This window comes from Gopherus evgoodei, chromosome 7 (assembly GCF_007399415.2).
Source record: "Gopherus evgoodei ecotype Sinaloan lineage chromosome 7, rGopEvg1_v1.p, whole genome shotgun sequence".
Classification (NCBI taxonomy): Eukaryota; Metazoa; Chordata; order Testudines; family Testudinidae; genus Gopherus; species Gopherus evgoodei.
The window spans coordinates 5081569-5095617 of record NC_044328.1 but is presented as its reverse complement, the minus strand read 5'-3'; the positions used below and the strand labels follow the sequence as shown (position 1 = coordinate 5095617).

At 48.8% G+C, this 14049-nt stretch overlaps 1 protein-coding gene across 1 annotated transcript; it reads right to left on the bottom strand.

The window, feature by feature from the left end:
* Positions 1-222: 222 nt before the first annotated feature.
* Positions 223-13640, bottom strand: INA (internexin neuronal intermediate filament protein alpha). The gene is made up of 3 exons (XM_030570931.1): positions 12663-13640; positions 4658-4782; positions 223-2110 (listed from the first exon to the last, which is right to left on the bottom strand). Exons 1-3 carry the CDS (start codon positions 13638-13640, stop codon positions 1795-1797), a joined length of 1419 nt encoding a protein of 472 aa, XP_030426791.1. The 3' UTR covers positions 223-1794.
* Positions 13641-14049: the final 409 nt, after the last annotated feature.

Genomic DNA, 14049 nt, shown 5'->3' with positions numbered 1-14049 from the left:
TACTGAGCTAGGACAGCTCATGACAGCTGAGGACCCTGGCTCTCTTGTTTCCATTCTAGTGCATCCCTAAGAACAGATTTATGCATTATACCAAATCATGCTCTCCTAGACTTTGAAGACAGGGCTGCACTGGTGTGACAGAAGAAACTGACCCAGGAAGAAAGAACATGGTGAGTTCTCAAATTGAGACAGCCTGAAAGAGGACACAAGAGAGCGGTGGGATTCATGTCACAATTTTTTTTATTAACTTGTGCCTTACAGTAGAAGAGGAAAAGTGTGAGCAAACAAATGTTCTATTTCCAGGAGTTTATCCTGGCAACACTGACACCAAGGTTTTGTGAGATCATAACCTCAGAATGGCACAGTGCTTTGGCAAACACACAACAAACACAGTCTTCAGCTCTTGCAAAAGCGATTGCTGGCGATTTTAAGGCATTGGAAAAACCTACGGAAGAAAATCCTATATTGAACTTGGCACACATTGGAACAGGTAGACTGAGACACATACAGTAACAAAGTTTGGCAGATTGAAATGGAAGGTGAAATGCTACCCTACCAGAATCCCTTCCTTTGGAAAAACAGTGGGTGTGAATCCATCCTTCCAGTGACTAGGATCTCTGCTATGGTCACCTTTGAGTCCATGACTGTTCATGTGTAAAGGTATGGTGGAAGTTGGAATTATTTTAATCCTATTACCTCACAGCACCAGTTGGTGTCTATTTATCAAGCAGAAGTGGAGTTTTTGTGCCGCTGTGTTGCTTCTGAGTCTGAATACCGAGAACAAAAAATATGCATCTTCCAACATGTCACCAGAAATGCACTAGAAGAGCCAGTGAGATCCACCTGTGATTTTTATAGTGCAGGAGTGTGTACACATTTTAAATACATGAAGGAAACTCTCCTAACTTATGTGCTATTGATAAACCTCTTCTCATGAGAGTGTGGACAGACTAATGCCACCAAACTATAGAAACAGTCAGTTGGCAGAAATGTATGCACCTTATAGTTTAATGCTAGTGCAAAAGTCAGGCTGGATATACCTCAGAATGTTCTGTGCTTCTCGACTTAAAGTGATAGGCTACAGCTCAAGAATTTGGGGTTGTTGAGGGTTTGGTTTTGTTTGTTTTGTATTCTGCTGATTTTTAGAATAGATCAAGGCCCATAATCAAAAAACTAATTATAGCCAAAAAAATTTTTTTAAAAACCATATGACTAGTTGGTACTGTCAAATTCTAATCAATATCTTTGTTTTAACCCGTGGCTACCAGATGGAATGAGGTGATATGGACACAACGAGTCACTATGCAATCGCAGAAATGATCAACATGCATCTAGCTAACTGCAGAGCAGGGTGTTACAAAGACCGTCTATCCAAACCTGGAATTGCTTTGAAGGCGAAGAATAGACCAAATTCAGCCTTCTCCTAGTATAGTTTCTAACTGGAAATAGCCTTAACATGTGTAAGACGTACATCAGGAGCAGCCATGAATGCGGGTAAATTGTGTTGGCTTTGGAGTGAGGAGTTCCTTACTATGTGATTTGGTTTAACTAATCGTGATGACCCCAGAAGATGTAGTTACCCAGTTTGCCATCCTCTCCAATTTCAGCCTAAGCTTTGAGATCCCTCTGTCATTTAATTGCTCCCAGCTAGAGTGCGGGATGTACTATTTCTAATGATGCTGAAGCGCTGGGACATTTCTATTGGGTGACAAGCGCATTAATTCAGGAGTAGACAATTGAAAGGTCTAATTTATATTGTTCCCCCTTAAATGCTAATTCTATTAATTTCAAAGGTTACATTTTTTGGTTTGTAATGTTTCCTTCCTCTAGGTTTGATTGCTCGGTTTTCTTAGTAGACATTACGGTCTCCTCAATCATTTCAGCAAAGCTCTTCCTCATCTGACTAGATGATACTTTAGATGACACTTTAGAAGCCTCCTCTTTCTCTCCTTTCTTAAAAGACAAAGTAGGAGATATTTTTGAGGCAGTGGCCACAGGTAAACTGAAGACTCTGGGCTGGAAAGAATAACTGGGGTTAGAATGTGGATTCCGATCCGAAATGCTGATGCTTCCAGTGATAAAACGTGTCTCTTCACCTTCCAGCAGCTTCCTGAAAACACATCACAGAAGAAGAGGTTAGTTGGAGAAGGTTACCACCTCGGTGGCTCAGGTTAAACACGAACAAGCCAGTTGAATATAAAATGAGATGGGCTCCAGCTGCAAAGCTTGGACTCAGTTTTGAAACATTCCATACATTTGGATGTGCTTGGATTGGTTTTATTTTTATGGGCTCGTTATAAAGATGGGGGGGGGAGTGGCACGGATATTTGCAAAATGTGATCTAGGAGCCAGGTTCAGATTTTAAACACCTGCAAAGTCTGAGAGTGTCTGACCCAGAATTCTGATTCAGGCAATATCTCGATGAAAATAAGAACCCCTCCACATCTACACCTGAAAACTCAACCCAAACCTTTTTAAAGTTTAAAACAGCTCAGTTAATTCCCTCCCCCCACCCCGCTTTTATTATTTTTTTCTGTGTTTTTGTGGGCTCTAACCTGGACCAGAACAAGGCAGGAAAGAGGAGAAAGCAAGTTCGCATGTGACCAATATAAAATATGCCTCCATTGGTGATTTCTGGGCACAGTTCTGCTATGTTAAATATAATGTATATTAAAAATAAAAAAAAGTCAAATGAAAACCTTAGTCCACAAATGAAATTTGCCCACCACTTTAGCCATTAGAAGAAACACCTTGAATCCCACTCAGTTTCGCTGTCTCAAGAGGTTTCATTCTGATGGCCATTGGAAAAACAGACACATTTCCAAAACACCTTCCAAACCTCCCGAACCTTCTCAGCTTCGCCCAGTTTTAAATCAGACCCAACAGAACTTCTTTCAGGCCCAGCTGTATGATCAAGAGGGCAATTATTCCAGCCGGGTGGCAGGCTACAGCCAACTGCATAGGGGCAGTTGAGGCTGCTTCTCCTCTCCCCCTGCCCATTTACAGGGGAATAGGGAGAACTTTGTGGAGGAGGAAAGAATTAGAATTTCAATATTGGTCGTGCTTAATGTGGATGGCTGGTATGGAGTTGCTGCACTTGAATGCAGGCGCTGCCCTAGCTCACACAGGAGTGTGAATCTGGCCATGGCGCCAAACATATACATCACAATCTGGTACAAAGGCCACACTCTACTCAAGAAAGGCCCAGGATCTGGGACAGCAAGGAGTGTTGGAAGGCCAAGATTAATAGGCATTGGCACAGTTGTGGAGGGTGAGGGACTAGGCCAGGTCAGGACCGATGTATGGCAAGAGAGCTGTATTTGGTAGCAGTACTGGACCTGAGAAGCACTAACATGGCTGAATCGCGAGGCCAAGTGAAGATGATAAAGGTTTCTGCAGGTCAGGACTGGAGTGCTGTGACAGTGAGCAAAGCTATACACGCAGTAACGGCCCAGCATCAGCACTGGTGTGTGGTGTAGTCTATTTAATGTAGGTTCTTATACCAGGCCCATCACCATGGCAGCTGAGCACCTTTTCAAGTAGGCTACCAAATGGTTGTCAACCAGGCATGGCTTTCAGTCACTCCTGAGCTGGGCTGTAGCTGCAGTTTCAAAAGAACTTGGAAATACCATTTGTCGTGGGACAAGAGCCCCAAAAATGACCTCGCTTGCCCAGGGAAGCAAACCCCCATAGTGGATAGGGGTGGAATATGCAAAGGATACAGCACCAGCAGGAGCGGGACTTGAACAATCTCTTTGTCAGTAGGCGAATGATCAATACTACGCCAGGGCTAGAAGGCTAATCCAAGGGGCTCAATCCTTGTCTTCAAAGACTCTCTAGATATCACAGCAGGGGAAGAGTGGAGAGATTCTGGGGGAAGGGGAGCCCTCCTGACAGGCTGAAGATCACTGAGATGAGAAAGCTCATCCCAAGGGGAGAGAAATGGGGACTCAGCCTCCCAGGAGAGGTTAAAAGTTGTCTGTATGGGGGGGGCTATTCCTATGTCACATGCAGGAGTTCAGTAAATCGATCTCTGAGCTCATCTCCAAGTATGGGACAAAATTAAACAACGCAGACAAGAGACTAGTTTGAGGGGCGAAGGGCATTGGCAGAGCTATGGGGGGCATATGCATGGAGTAACTGGTGTTTGGAAAGGATATTGGGTGGGGGTCACAGAGGTCAGATGGGGTCACCCTCCATATCAGAAGGTTGGACCCCCGACTGCAGGGACACAGAGCGAGCTGCTGGGAACAGCAGGCTCTGGTATTACTGCTGTTCAGATCCGGAATCTTTTTCAGTCAAAATAACATAGCTGTGAAACAGGCTTGCGTTGCTCTAATGTGAAGAAAAACACTGGATGTGGGGGTGGGGGACTAGAAGAGCAGAAGGGGACTTTGGCCCTGCATTGAGGGGTATTGGCAGACTAGGGCAGGGAGCCCAGATTGGCATATCAGGTAGTAATGCAGGTCAGGATTGAGGTACGTTGGCATCTACTTGCTCTACCTGGTGTGTGATGAGTACTCCCAGATTCACTGCATGTGCCCTCCACTGACCCTCAGCAATTAAAACAAAACCAAGTGCTTTATTGGAATTATGATTTGTGCCAGGCAAGGTGGCACAGACGAGGACAGGTCAAATAAATGTCAGTAGTTGTTACCTGTATGCAGCGATCTCTATATCCAGAGCCATTTTAACATTGAGCAAGTCTTGATACTCCCTCAGATGATGAGCCATTTCGCTCTTGGTGTTCCTCAAGTCATTCTCCAGCTGACTGATGCTGTCCTGCAATCAAGCAAGCCCAGGGAGATAAGGAGACGTGTTTCAAAAGCAAAGTCCTTAGCTGAACGCTTTATGTTCATTTCATTATAGAGACAGGGGAAAATACAATTGAAAACTCATCCATCACAGCAGATTCCTGGCCAAGAGCGCAGCATGGGGAAATTCCACTTAAGATACCTGTGGCAGGAAAACAAGGCAACGGCAGCTGTTAGAGCTGCTGCTTTCATTTTTTCCAACTGCTTTATTTAATTTCTTGGATGGTTGTTATAGGGACAATTAGACAAATGTGTCCAATTAGCCACATCAGAGGAGCCCAGAGTTGAGAGAAATAACTCACTGATGGCCCAATTCTGAAAGCTGCTGAGCACCATCTGCCAGTGGTGGGAGATGGGTGCTCAGCACCTCCTAGGATTTGGCCCTTAGAGACTGATTAAACAAAGCAGGGGGCTGTGGAATGGGGTTGGTCTTTATTGAAGGGTTAGGTACAGTGGGAGCCCAACCCTTAAAGCAGGGGTGGGCAAACTTTTTGGCCTGAGGGCTACATGGGGGAATACAAATTGTATGGAGGGCCATGAATGCTCACAAAATTGAGGGAGGGGTATGGGATGGGGTGTGGGCTCTGGAATGGGGCTGGGGATGAGGAGTTTGGGGTGTAGGAGGGTGCTCTGGGTGGGGACCAAGGGCAGGAGGGGGATCAGGGCTGGGGCAAGGGGTTCGGGTGCAGGAAGGGGTTTGGGCTCTGGGGTGGGGCGGAGAGGTCTGGGGTGGAGGAGGATGCTCCGTGCTCGGATCAAGGGGGTTGGAGAGCGGGAGGGGGACCAGGGCTGGGGCAAGGGGTTGGGGCCTGGGGAGAGGCTCAGGGTGTGACCCCCAACCTAGTGCCCCCCAGAGCAGGGCAGAGCCACATGGTGTGGCTCCTAACCCAGCACCCCAGCTGGAGTGGGGCCACACCACGCAGCTCAGCCCCTAACCCAGCACCCCGGCCAGAGCGGGGCCAAGCCATTTGGTGCAGTTCAGGGACCGGCATAAAATGGCTTATAGGCCGGATCCGGCCCACAAGCCGTAGTTTGCCCACCCCTGCCCTAAAGGAAAGTTAAGGATTGTGCTAGAGATGCCCTCCCTCTCTTGTGGCTAAGGGTTTATCTGAGCTTTTACGCATGACCATGAGGAGACACCACTTTTTTTGCACAGAGAAATGTTAACCACTGAAGCACAGCTACAAATTTGTTCCACACTGTAGCAGGAACTGAAGTGTCTTACAGCAGCAGTAAAATGGTGGCATGGCAGATTCGCCAAACTAGCTAGCAGCATTCCATAGGCAGGACTCCCAACGTCTTGAGAGGGAGGGATCTACATTTATCACCAGCTGAGGTTAGCTGATGAGCAGCATCTCCAGGTTCCAAAGGAGTTCAGTCTAGCTCTCTTCTGGAAGAACAGGGTCTGGGACGTGAGGCCATCAATGAGAAGCATAGAAAGGCTCCTCAGAGCTTAGTCAACGTCACAGCAGTTCCCCAAGGAGTGGGAAGAGAAGATGGTAGTAATGGAAGAGACAGCTCTTACACAGACATGCTCCACCTCTCCTTAATACCATCTACGCCTTCTGTGACCTCATCTTCATTTTTTTCCCTGCTTCACAAATTGATGGTGAAAGTGTAAAGGTAAAATGGAAAGTGCATGCTAGGTAATAAGCCATCAAGTCGCAAAGCGTATTTGTCTTTTAAAATATTGTAAATATTTTTAAAGTAACTTAAAGGGATGGTGCCAGAAGCTGCAAATTTCCGATTTTCTTGAACAATCCTAGTTCACAGTAAAACAAAATACTACAGACCTGGTGCATGCACAGCTATACTGAAGACATAGGGCCAAATTCAGACCTCATATAAGCTGCTGCCATTTTACTGAGTCCCTAAAAGACTCGTGCTGGACTTGGACTCAAGCGATCTCTGATTTAGACCTACCCACTCTAAAATGGGTAATTCTCACACACAGAGCCAGATCCTCAGACAGTGCAGGTCACTGTAATCTCATTTACATCAATGGAGCTATGCTGCTTTACCCCAGCCGAGGACCTGACTCCATGCTCTAAGAACATAATAATGGCCCTATGGGTCAGACCAAGGGTCCATCTATAGTAAGAGGAGGCCCTGAGATGCAAACCCTTATCGGAGGCCCAGTATGAGGCCTAAGGCCTGAACTAAAGTAATGGTCAAGACTTTGCTAACACAAAGCCAAGTGAAGCTGTGAGCCAGAGGCAGGCCCTGCTCACAGAAGCTGGCAAGGAAAGCGCTGATGCTGCAAAAAGAGACACACCTAAAAGGTGCTGGACACCAGGTATCAGAACATTCGCATACTGTACACTCCGCACAGATAACAGGGAACAAGCTGACCCATCCCAATGACCGGGCCAAAAGGGTAATATGATGGATAGAGTTGTTTTGTTCGAACCAACATGTACAAGGTGAGAGGCGGCACCTTACTACGTAGAGCGGTGTCACCAGTGTCGTCAGATGCTACCGGAGTGGTGCTCTGCTCTGTTCAACGTTGATATCAATTGGCTGCATGTGTGTGTTCCCTCTGTGTGCTGCCCCAGCTCTGCACAGATCGCTGACACAGCAGACCCTGAGAGAACCCCAGTGACCACAGACTCTAGTAAGGTACGAAGGCACCCGGGACAGGTTTATTGTCAAATGAAGCACAGTAATAGTTCGCTCTAGACTTTACTCTACAGGACATACTACGAACGTGTGCCCCCTGGCAATGGATTCAGCTCAGTCTGTGGCGGGACTTTCCACTGCCCCCTCGGCTGGACAAAGACATCCACTCAGAGGTGCATTCTTATACAGAGGTACAAACAAGTTACACATCACTCCTGACATATTGAGGTCCAACCCCTCTATGTAGCAAGGTACAATCCTTCTACGCAGTAAGGTGCCGCCTCTCACCTTGTACATGGTGGTTCGAACAAAACAACTCTATCCACCATATTCCTCTTTTGGCCCTGTCATTGGGATGGGTCAGCCTGTTCCTTGTTATCTGTGTGGAGTGTATAAGGATGCGAATGTTCTGATATCTGGTGTCCAGCACCTTTTAGGTGTGTGTCTTTTTGCAGCATCAGCCCTTTCCTTGCCCGCTTCTATGAGCGGGGCCTGCCTCTGGCTCACAGCTTCACTTTGCTTTGTGTTAGCAAAGTCTTGACCATTACTTTAGTTCAGGCCTTTGGCCTCATACTGGGCCTCCGATAAGGGTTTATATCTCAGGGCCTCCTCTTACTACACCATCTAGCCCAGTATCCTGTCTTCCAACAGTGGCCAATGCCAGGTGTCCCAGAGGGAATGAACAGAACAGGGAATCATCAAGTGATCCATCTCCTGTCGCTCATTCCAAGCTTCTAGCAAACAGAGACTAGGGACACCAACTCTCCCCATCTTGGCTATCAGCCATTGATGAACCTGCCCTCCATGAATTTAGCTAGTTCTTTTTTGAACCCTGTTATGGTCCTGGCCTTCACAACATCCTCTGGCAAGGTGTTCCACAGGCTGACTGCGCGTTGTGCGAAGAAATACTTCCTTTTATTTGTTTTAAAGCTGCTGTCCATTAATTTCATTTGGTGACCCCTAGTTCTTGTGTTATAAGTCATAAACAACACTTCCTTATCTACTTCCTCTACACCAGTCATGATTTTATAGACCTCAATCGTATCTCCCCTTAGCCATCTCTTTTGCAAGCTGAAAAGTCCCAGTCTTATTAATCTTTTCTCATACGGAAGCCGTTCCATACCCCTAATCATTTCTGTTGCCCTTTTCTGAACCTTTTCCAATTCCAATATATCTTTTTTGAGATGGGGTGACCACATCTGCACACAGTATTCAAGATATGGGTGTACCATGGATTTATATTGAGGCAACATGATATTTTCTGTCCTATTATCTATCCCTTCCTTAATTATTCCCAGCATTCTGTTCACTTTTTTGATTGCCGCTGCACGTTGAGTGGATGTTTTCAGAAAACTATCCACAATGACTCTAAGATCTCTTTCTTGAATGGTAACAGCTAATTTAGGGCCCACCATTTTATATGTATAGTTGGGATAATGCTTTCCAATGTGCATTACTTTGCATTTATCAACATTCAATTAATTCCCTTTTCACTAGGGCTGGGTGTGTCAGGCATATTTTTTGTCTTGCATAAACTACTAAATATATAATGCAAAGATGGCCACCAGCAGTAAAATGTACGGAGCTAAACAAGTAGCAGACATGCCAAATTCTGGTTTTGGCTCTACCCATGTCAACCTCGGGTAAATCCATGGACTTCGGTAGAGTTACTCTAGAGGTGCCATGTCTGTTTACACTGCCTCCATCAATCTAGTTCCTGAGCTGTCATACATCCTCCTCTGCCTCAAATTTGGAGGCAATGCCTTGCTTTGCTCCTGTGACCCCCTTTAACCTCTTAACAACCATTGCTGATGGATTTTGATTAAGTCACAAGCACAGTGACCCTAGGGCAGAAACCTCAAGGATGCGGAATGGGAGTTACAAATGAAGAAGGAATGGGGAGCTTATCTGGGCACACACTGAGATGCAGAAGGTATTCTGGGAGAAAATGAGTGTGCTATGTAATATAAACTCCCATTATAATATCCCTGATGTATAACATCTTTTTGTTCAGTGTTTCTACAGCACCTACCACAGCAGGGACTTGGTCTGTGAGAGGTGCTCCCAGATGGAGTCGCAACACAAGTAATTATAAATAATCTCCTTCTTGGTACAGCAATGCTGTGCTATTGACCAACTACATTAAAGTTGTTTTGTTGGAAAACAACTCCAGTTTCAGATAAAACACTGCTCAGTCCCTTTCCTCTAATTCTGTCACTTCACTTGAGCACCCAAGAATACAAAACCACTTCTGTTCCATGTACAGCTTGGCTATATTCCTCCCCTCTATTGCTCTGGGACAGGGTTGGGTAAGATGAATAATACATATCAGGCCTATTGACTGACAAGTATTTCAGATACAGAGCTCTGCCTCTCTGCCCTACCTACACGCCCCTGTTTAGCACTCGTTTCCCTGCTAACATGCACTGTTTCTGAACCCACATATAAATCCCAGCCTCTTCGTCATTCTGTTCTCTGTGATCCTGTGTTAGCAGGGAAGAAGAACAAGTCCTTGTGCCACCTTAGAGACTAACAAATTTATTTGAGCATAAGCTTTTGTGGGCTACAGCTCACTTCATCAGATGCATAGACTGGAACATACAGCAGGGAGCAGCTTGAGTCAAGCATGGATTGTGGCAGTCACCATTCAAACACTAGCATGGGGGCATCAATCGTGTGGCAATCCTGGATGGTGCTGCAAGGAAATGCATTTCCTGGCCTGTTTGCCCCAGATTTGGATTCAGCGCTGCACAGGTGAGATGAGGCTGCTTTTCATACCACTTGCTCGGACAATGTAAAAAGGTTTTGTTGCATTACCTAAGGGCCTGAGCCATAGGACACACCTGTGATACGCGCTGAAAATCAATGAGAGTGCTGAGTGCTCAGCACATCTTGGGGTCAAACAACAATTAATGAATATATCTTCCACTTAAGTGAATTTTAGCCCCCATGGCTGCAAGAAGAGGAAATGCTTAAAAACTAAATTTCACCCAAACAGATGAAGGCAGAGCACTGCATGCTGGGATTTGGAGGCTTCATGGACCACATCTATATGTTGAATATGAGAGCACCAATGGACCTTATTGTAGAACTGTGGGCTACATTTGGCCCAAGACCCATGCCTGCTAGCAGAAGCTATTTCAGAGCAAAAAGCAGTAAACTCTGGAGACTTCTATGGAAGGCTGCAACAAGAAATATTGCTGTAGAACCTGTGAGGCTGACAACATTATGAGCATCTATCAATGTTTTCCGTTATGGAAAAGTACTAGAGAACTGATTAGAAAGTGGGACTCTTTCAATATATTTGAAAACAGTCCTATAGATTTTCAGAGAGAAAAATGTATCCCTGCTATAGAAATCTACAGGATGGTTTAAAAAACACCCCAAATTATGGAAAGAAACTCATTTTCTATTAAAATATATAAATCTGTAGGACACTACTGATTTAATTTCTATCCTACAATTTCCTATAAGAAATGCAAGAGATGCCACTAATTACCACCCCCATTAAACTAAAATCCAAGGATCATACATTAAAAAGTTGATATTCCATAATTAGATCAATTTCAACTATCCCAGAGTTTAATCTGGTTGTAGCATTTCTTCCTACATATAGGTTGTTCTTGCAATCTCTGTTCACATGGCATCAAGGCTACAATATTTAAGAGGGTTACTAATACCTAATCCTTTTGAGTCCGCCTGCATGCACTATCACAGGACATCAAAATATTTCCATATTATTAAGTCAAGGAGAATAGCACCAATGATTTACTTAGATTGCAGGCAGTTTAGAGCAGGTATCAGGAGTTTATACAAGCCTTAGCAGAGTATGGCCCTGAAAATGCTTGGGGGCAGCACTGCAGTATAAATACTGCAGCTAAATATTATGCGCAGTGATTCATTCAGGAAGAAACTGTACAATTTAGCTATGGCTGATCATTTAGGTTAAGAAGATGTTGCAACCTCACTAATTTTTTTAACATTACAAGGGCTTCCGCATAGTAAAAACTGGAAAAACAAACTATATTTTGTTGAGAGTCAGGGGAATTTAAATTAGCATCTTTCCCAAACCATGCAAAAGAGACTGAGGGTCTGATTTCAATGGGCTCTGCATTAGGGAGTCTTTCCATTGACTTCAGTGGCTTTTGGAGCAGGCCCTAAGGAATAGTTCTCCTCATACAGCTGCGAAGGGTTCTAGCGCTGCAACTGATAGTACATGTAACAAATGTCCTTGAAAACAGGGCAAGGAGGCAGCTCGGATGGTTTCTAGAAATTACCCATCAAGAAGAAGAAAAGCGGTGCAGTTCCGGAGTCCAGCTCCGCTGCAAAGTGACAAAACTGACTTGAAAGGCTGGTTTGGGCAGAAATTCTCGTCATTCATTAAACGTGAATTAAGAGACTTTTTACAGCGATCCGCTGAAGTCTGCTGAAGGTACATGGCAAATTCAGGACCTTGGCTAGAGACACTTTCCAGCCCTGTCTGCCTATTGCTCCAACCCCCACCCACATGAAACTTGCAGTACGTGCAATGCAGACAACCACCTTGAGGGTGGGAACGGCAGAAGCCCTAAAGACGGATCCCTTTGCACAGACATCCCTGGGGCTATAGGGAAATCACGCCTCTGGCTGGGTGCGCCTTTATGCATTTACACCACTGCACGTCTGCTCCCCAATCTCAACCCAGCGCCGTGTGTGACATCCTGGCTCCACTAAAGCCAACGGTAAAACTCCCAAACAACCCCACGTAGCTCATCTTCTGGGACCCTTCCCCCACGAAATCCTTTAACCGCCGCTCTCCCACGTGCGGGGTCCTTCCCTGATTTCCAGCGGCTCATGCCCGGGCTTACCTGACATAAAACTCCGCTGTCGCTGCCTTCTCAGTCAAACTAGAAAATTCCCCAGACTTCCCCCAGCCCCTGCTGATCCGTGATAACTGGACTTCTCTGACTATTCCAGCTCGGGTGGCGGAGTCAGTCCAATGCCGCACAGGCTAGACATGTCCCGGAGTGCGTGGGAGAGGTATGGCCAGTTGGGTCTGCCTAGTGGTGGCCATGGGTCCCTAGCCCTGCACGGGCGAGAGACACTCAATGCCACATGGGGAACAAAGGCCCTGCATGGGGTGGAGGTGCCAGGTGCTGCCCAGGGCGGAGGTGCCCGGCGCTGCACGGGACTGCGGTGCCCGGCGCTGCCCGAGTCAGGGGTGCCCGGCGCTGCACGGGGCTGCCTCACCTGCAACCCGCCCACCTCGGCGCCGTGCCTCTCCTCCATCTCCTGGATCTGCCGCTCCAGGGACTCGTTGGCGCCCCGCAGGCTCTCCACCTCCACGGTGCGGGCCTGCAGCTGGCGGCGGTACTCGTGGATCTCCTCGCGGCTGGCCCGGATGGCCTGGCTGCTGCGCGCCGCCTGCTCGTTGAGGTTGGCGAACTTGGAGCGGTACCACTCCTCGGCCGCCTGCAGGTTCTTGGCCGCCAGCGACTCGTACTGGGCGCGGATCTCCCGCAGCGCCGAGCTCAGGTCCGGCTTGGCCAGATCCGGCTCCACCGAGACCTGGGCAGCCTGGAGCGCGGCCGCCAGCTCGGCCAGCTCCTCCTCGTGCACCTGGCGCAGGAAGGCGAGCTCCTCCCGCAGCGCCTCCACCCTCTTCTCCAGCCCCAGCCGGGCCCGCGCCGCGCCGTCCGCCTCCTGCTGCTGCGCCCGGGCGCGCTGCTCCGCCTCGGCCCGGCCCCGCGCCTCCTGCTCGCAGCGCGCCCGCAGGCGCTGCAGCTCCCCGGCCAGCTGCTCCCGCTCCCGCGCCGCCTGCGCCTGCCCCGCCCCGGCCTCCTCCAGCTGGGCCCGCAGCTGCCGCAGCTCGCCCCGGAACAGCTCGCCCAGGCGGGAGGGCTCGGCCTGGCGCTGCCGCAGCGCGGCCAGCTCGGCCTCCAGCAGCCGGTTCTGCTGCTCCAGCTGCCGCACCCGCTCGATGTAGCCGGCGAAGCGGTCGTTCAGCCCCTGCAGCTGCTCCTTCTCGCCGCTGCGGCCCAGCGCGGACGCCTGGCCCAGGTCCAGCCACGCCTCGGCCCGGCGCGGGGCGCCCAGCGGGAGCCCATGGCTGCGGGGCAGCGAGGGGCCCCGGGCGCTGCCCGGGCGGGAGGCGGCGGCGGGCCGCCGAGGGGGCTCCCCGAAGATCTTGCGGTAGGAGGAGGCCAGGTAGTGGGGCTCCGAGCTCATGCTGCAGGCTGGGGGGAGGCCGGGCGCGCCCCTGCCTTATACAGCGGGGCGGGGCGCCAGGCGCGGCGGGGCGGGGAGGCTGCAGTCCCCCGGGTGCGGCGGAGGCTGGCTGCGGAGCCCGGAGCGGGAGCTGTCCGTTTTGCCGCAGTGCTGATGTCAGCCCCGCGCCCGGACTCCGGAGTTGGGGCAGGCTGCGAGAGGCACCAGCTGCTTCGCTCGCAGGGGAAGAGAGCCGGGCAGCCTGACAGACAGATCCACCCCCGTGAAGCACAAACCGCCCGGGGGATTCCCAGGGAAACCGTGACCCCTTCCCTCCACCCTTCGGCTGCACCTCCACCCGGGCTGGTTTACTGCGGTCACCCGCAGCTTTGCATTCCCCTTGTCCCAGTGCGACTTTAACGCGGGGTTT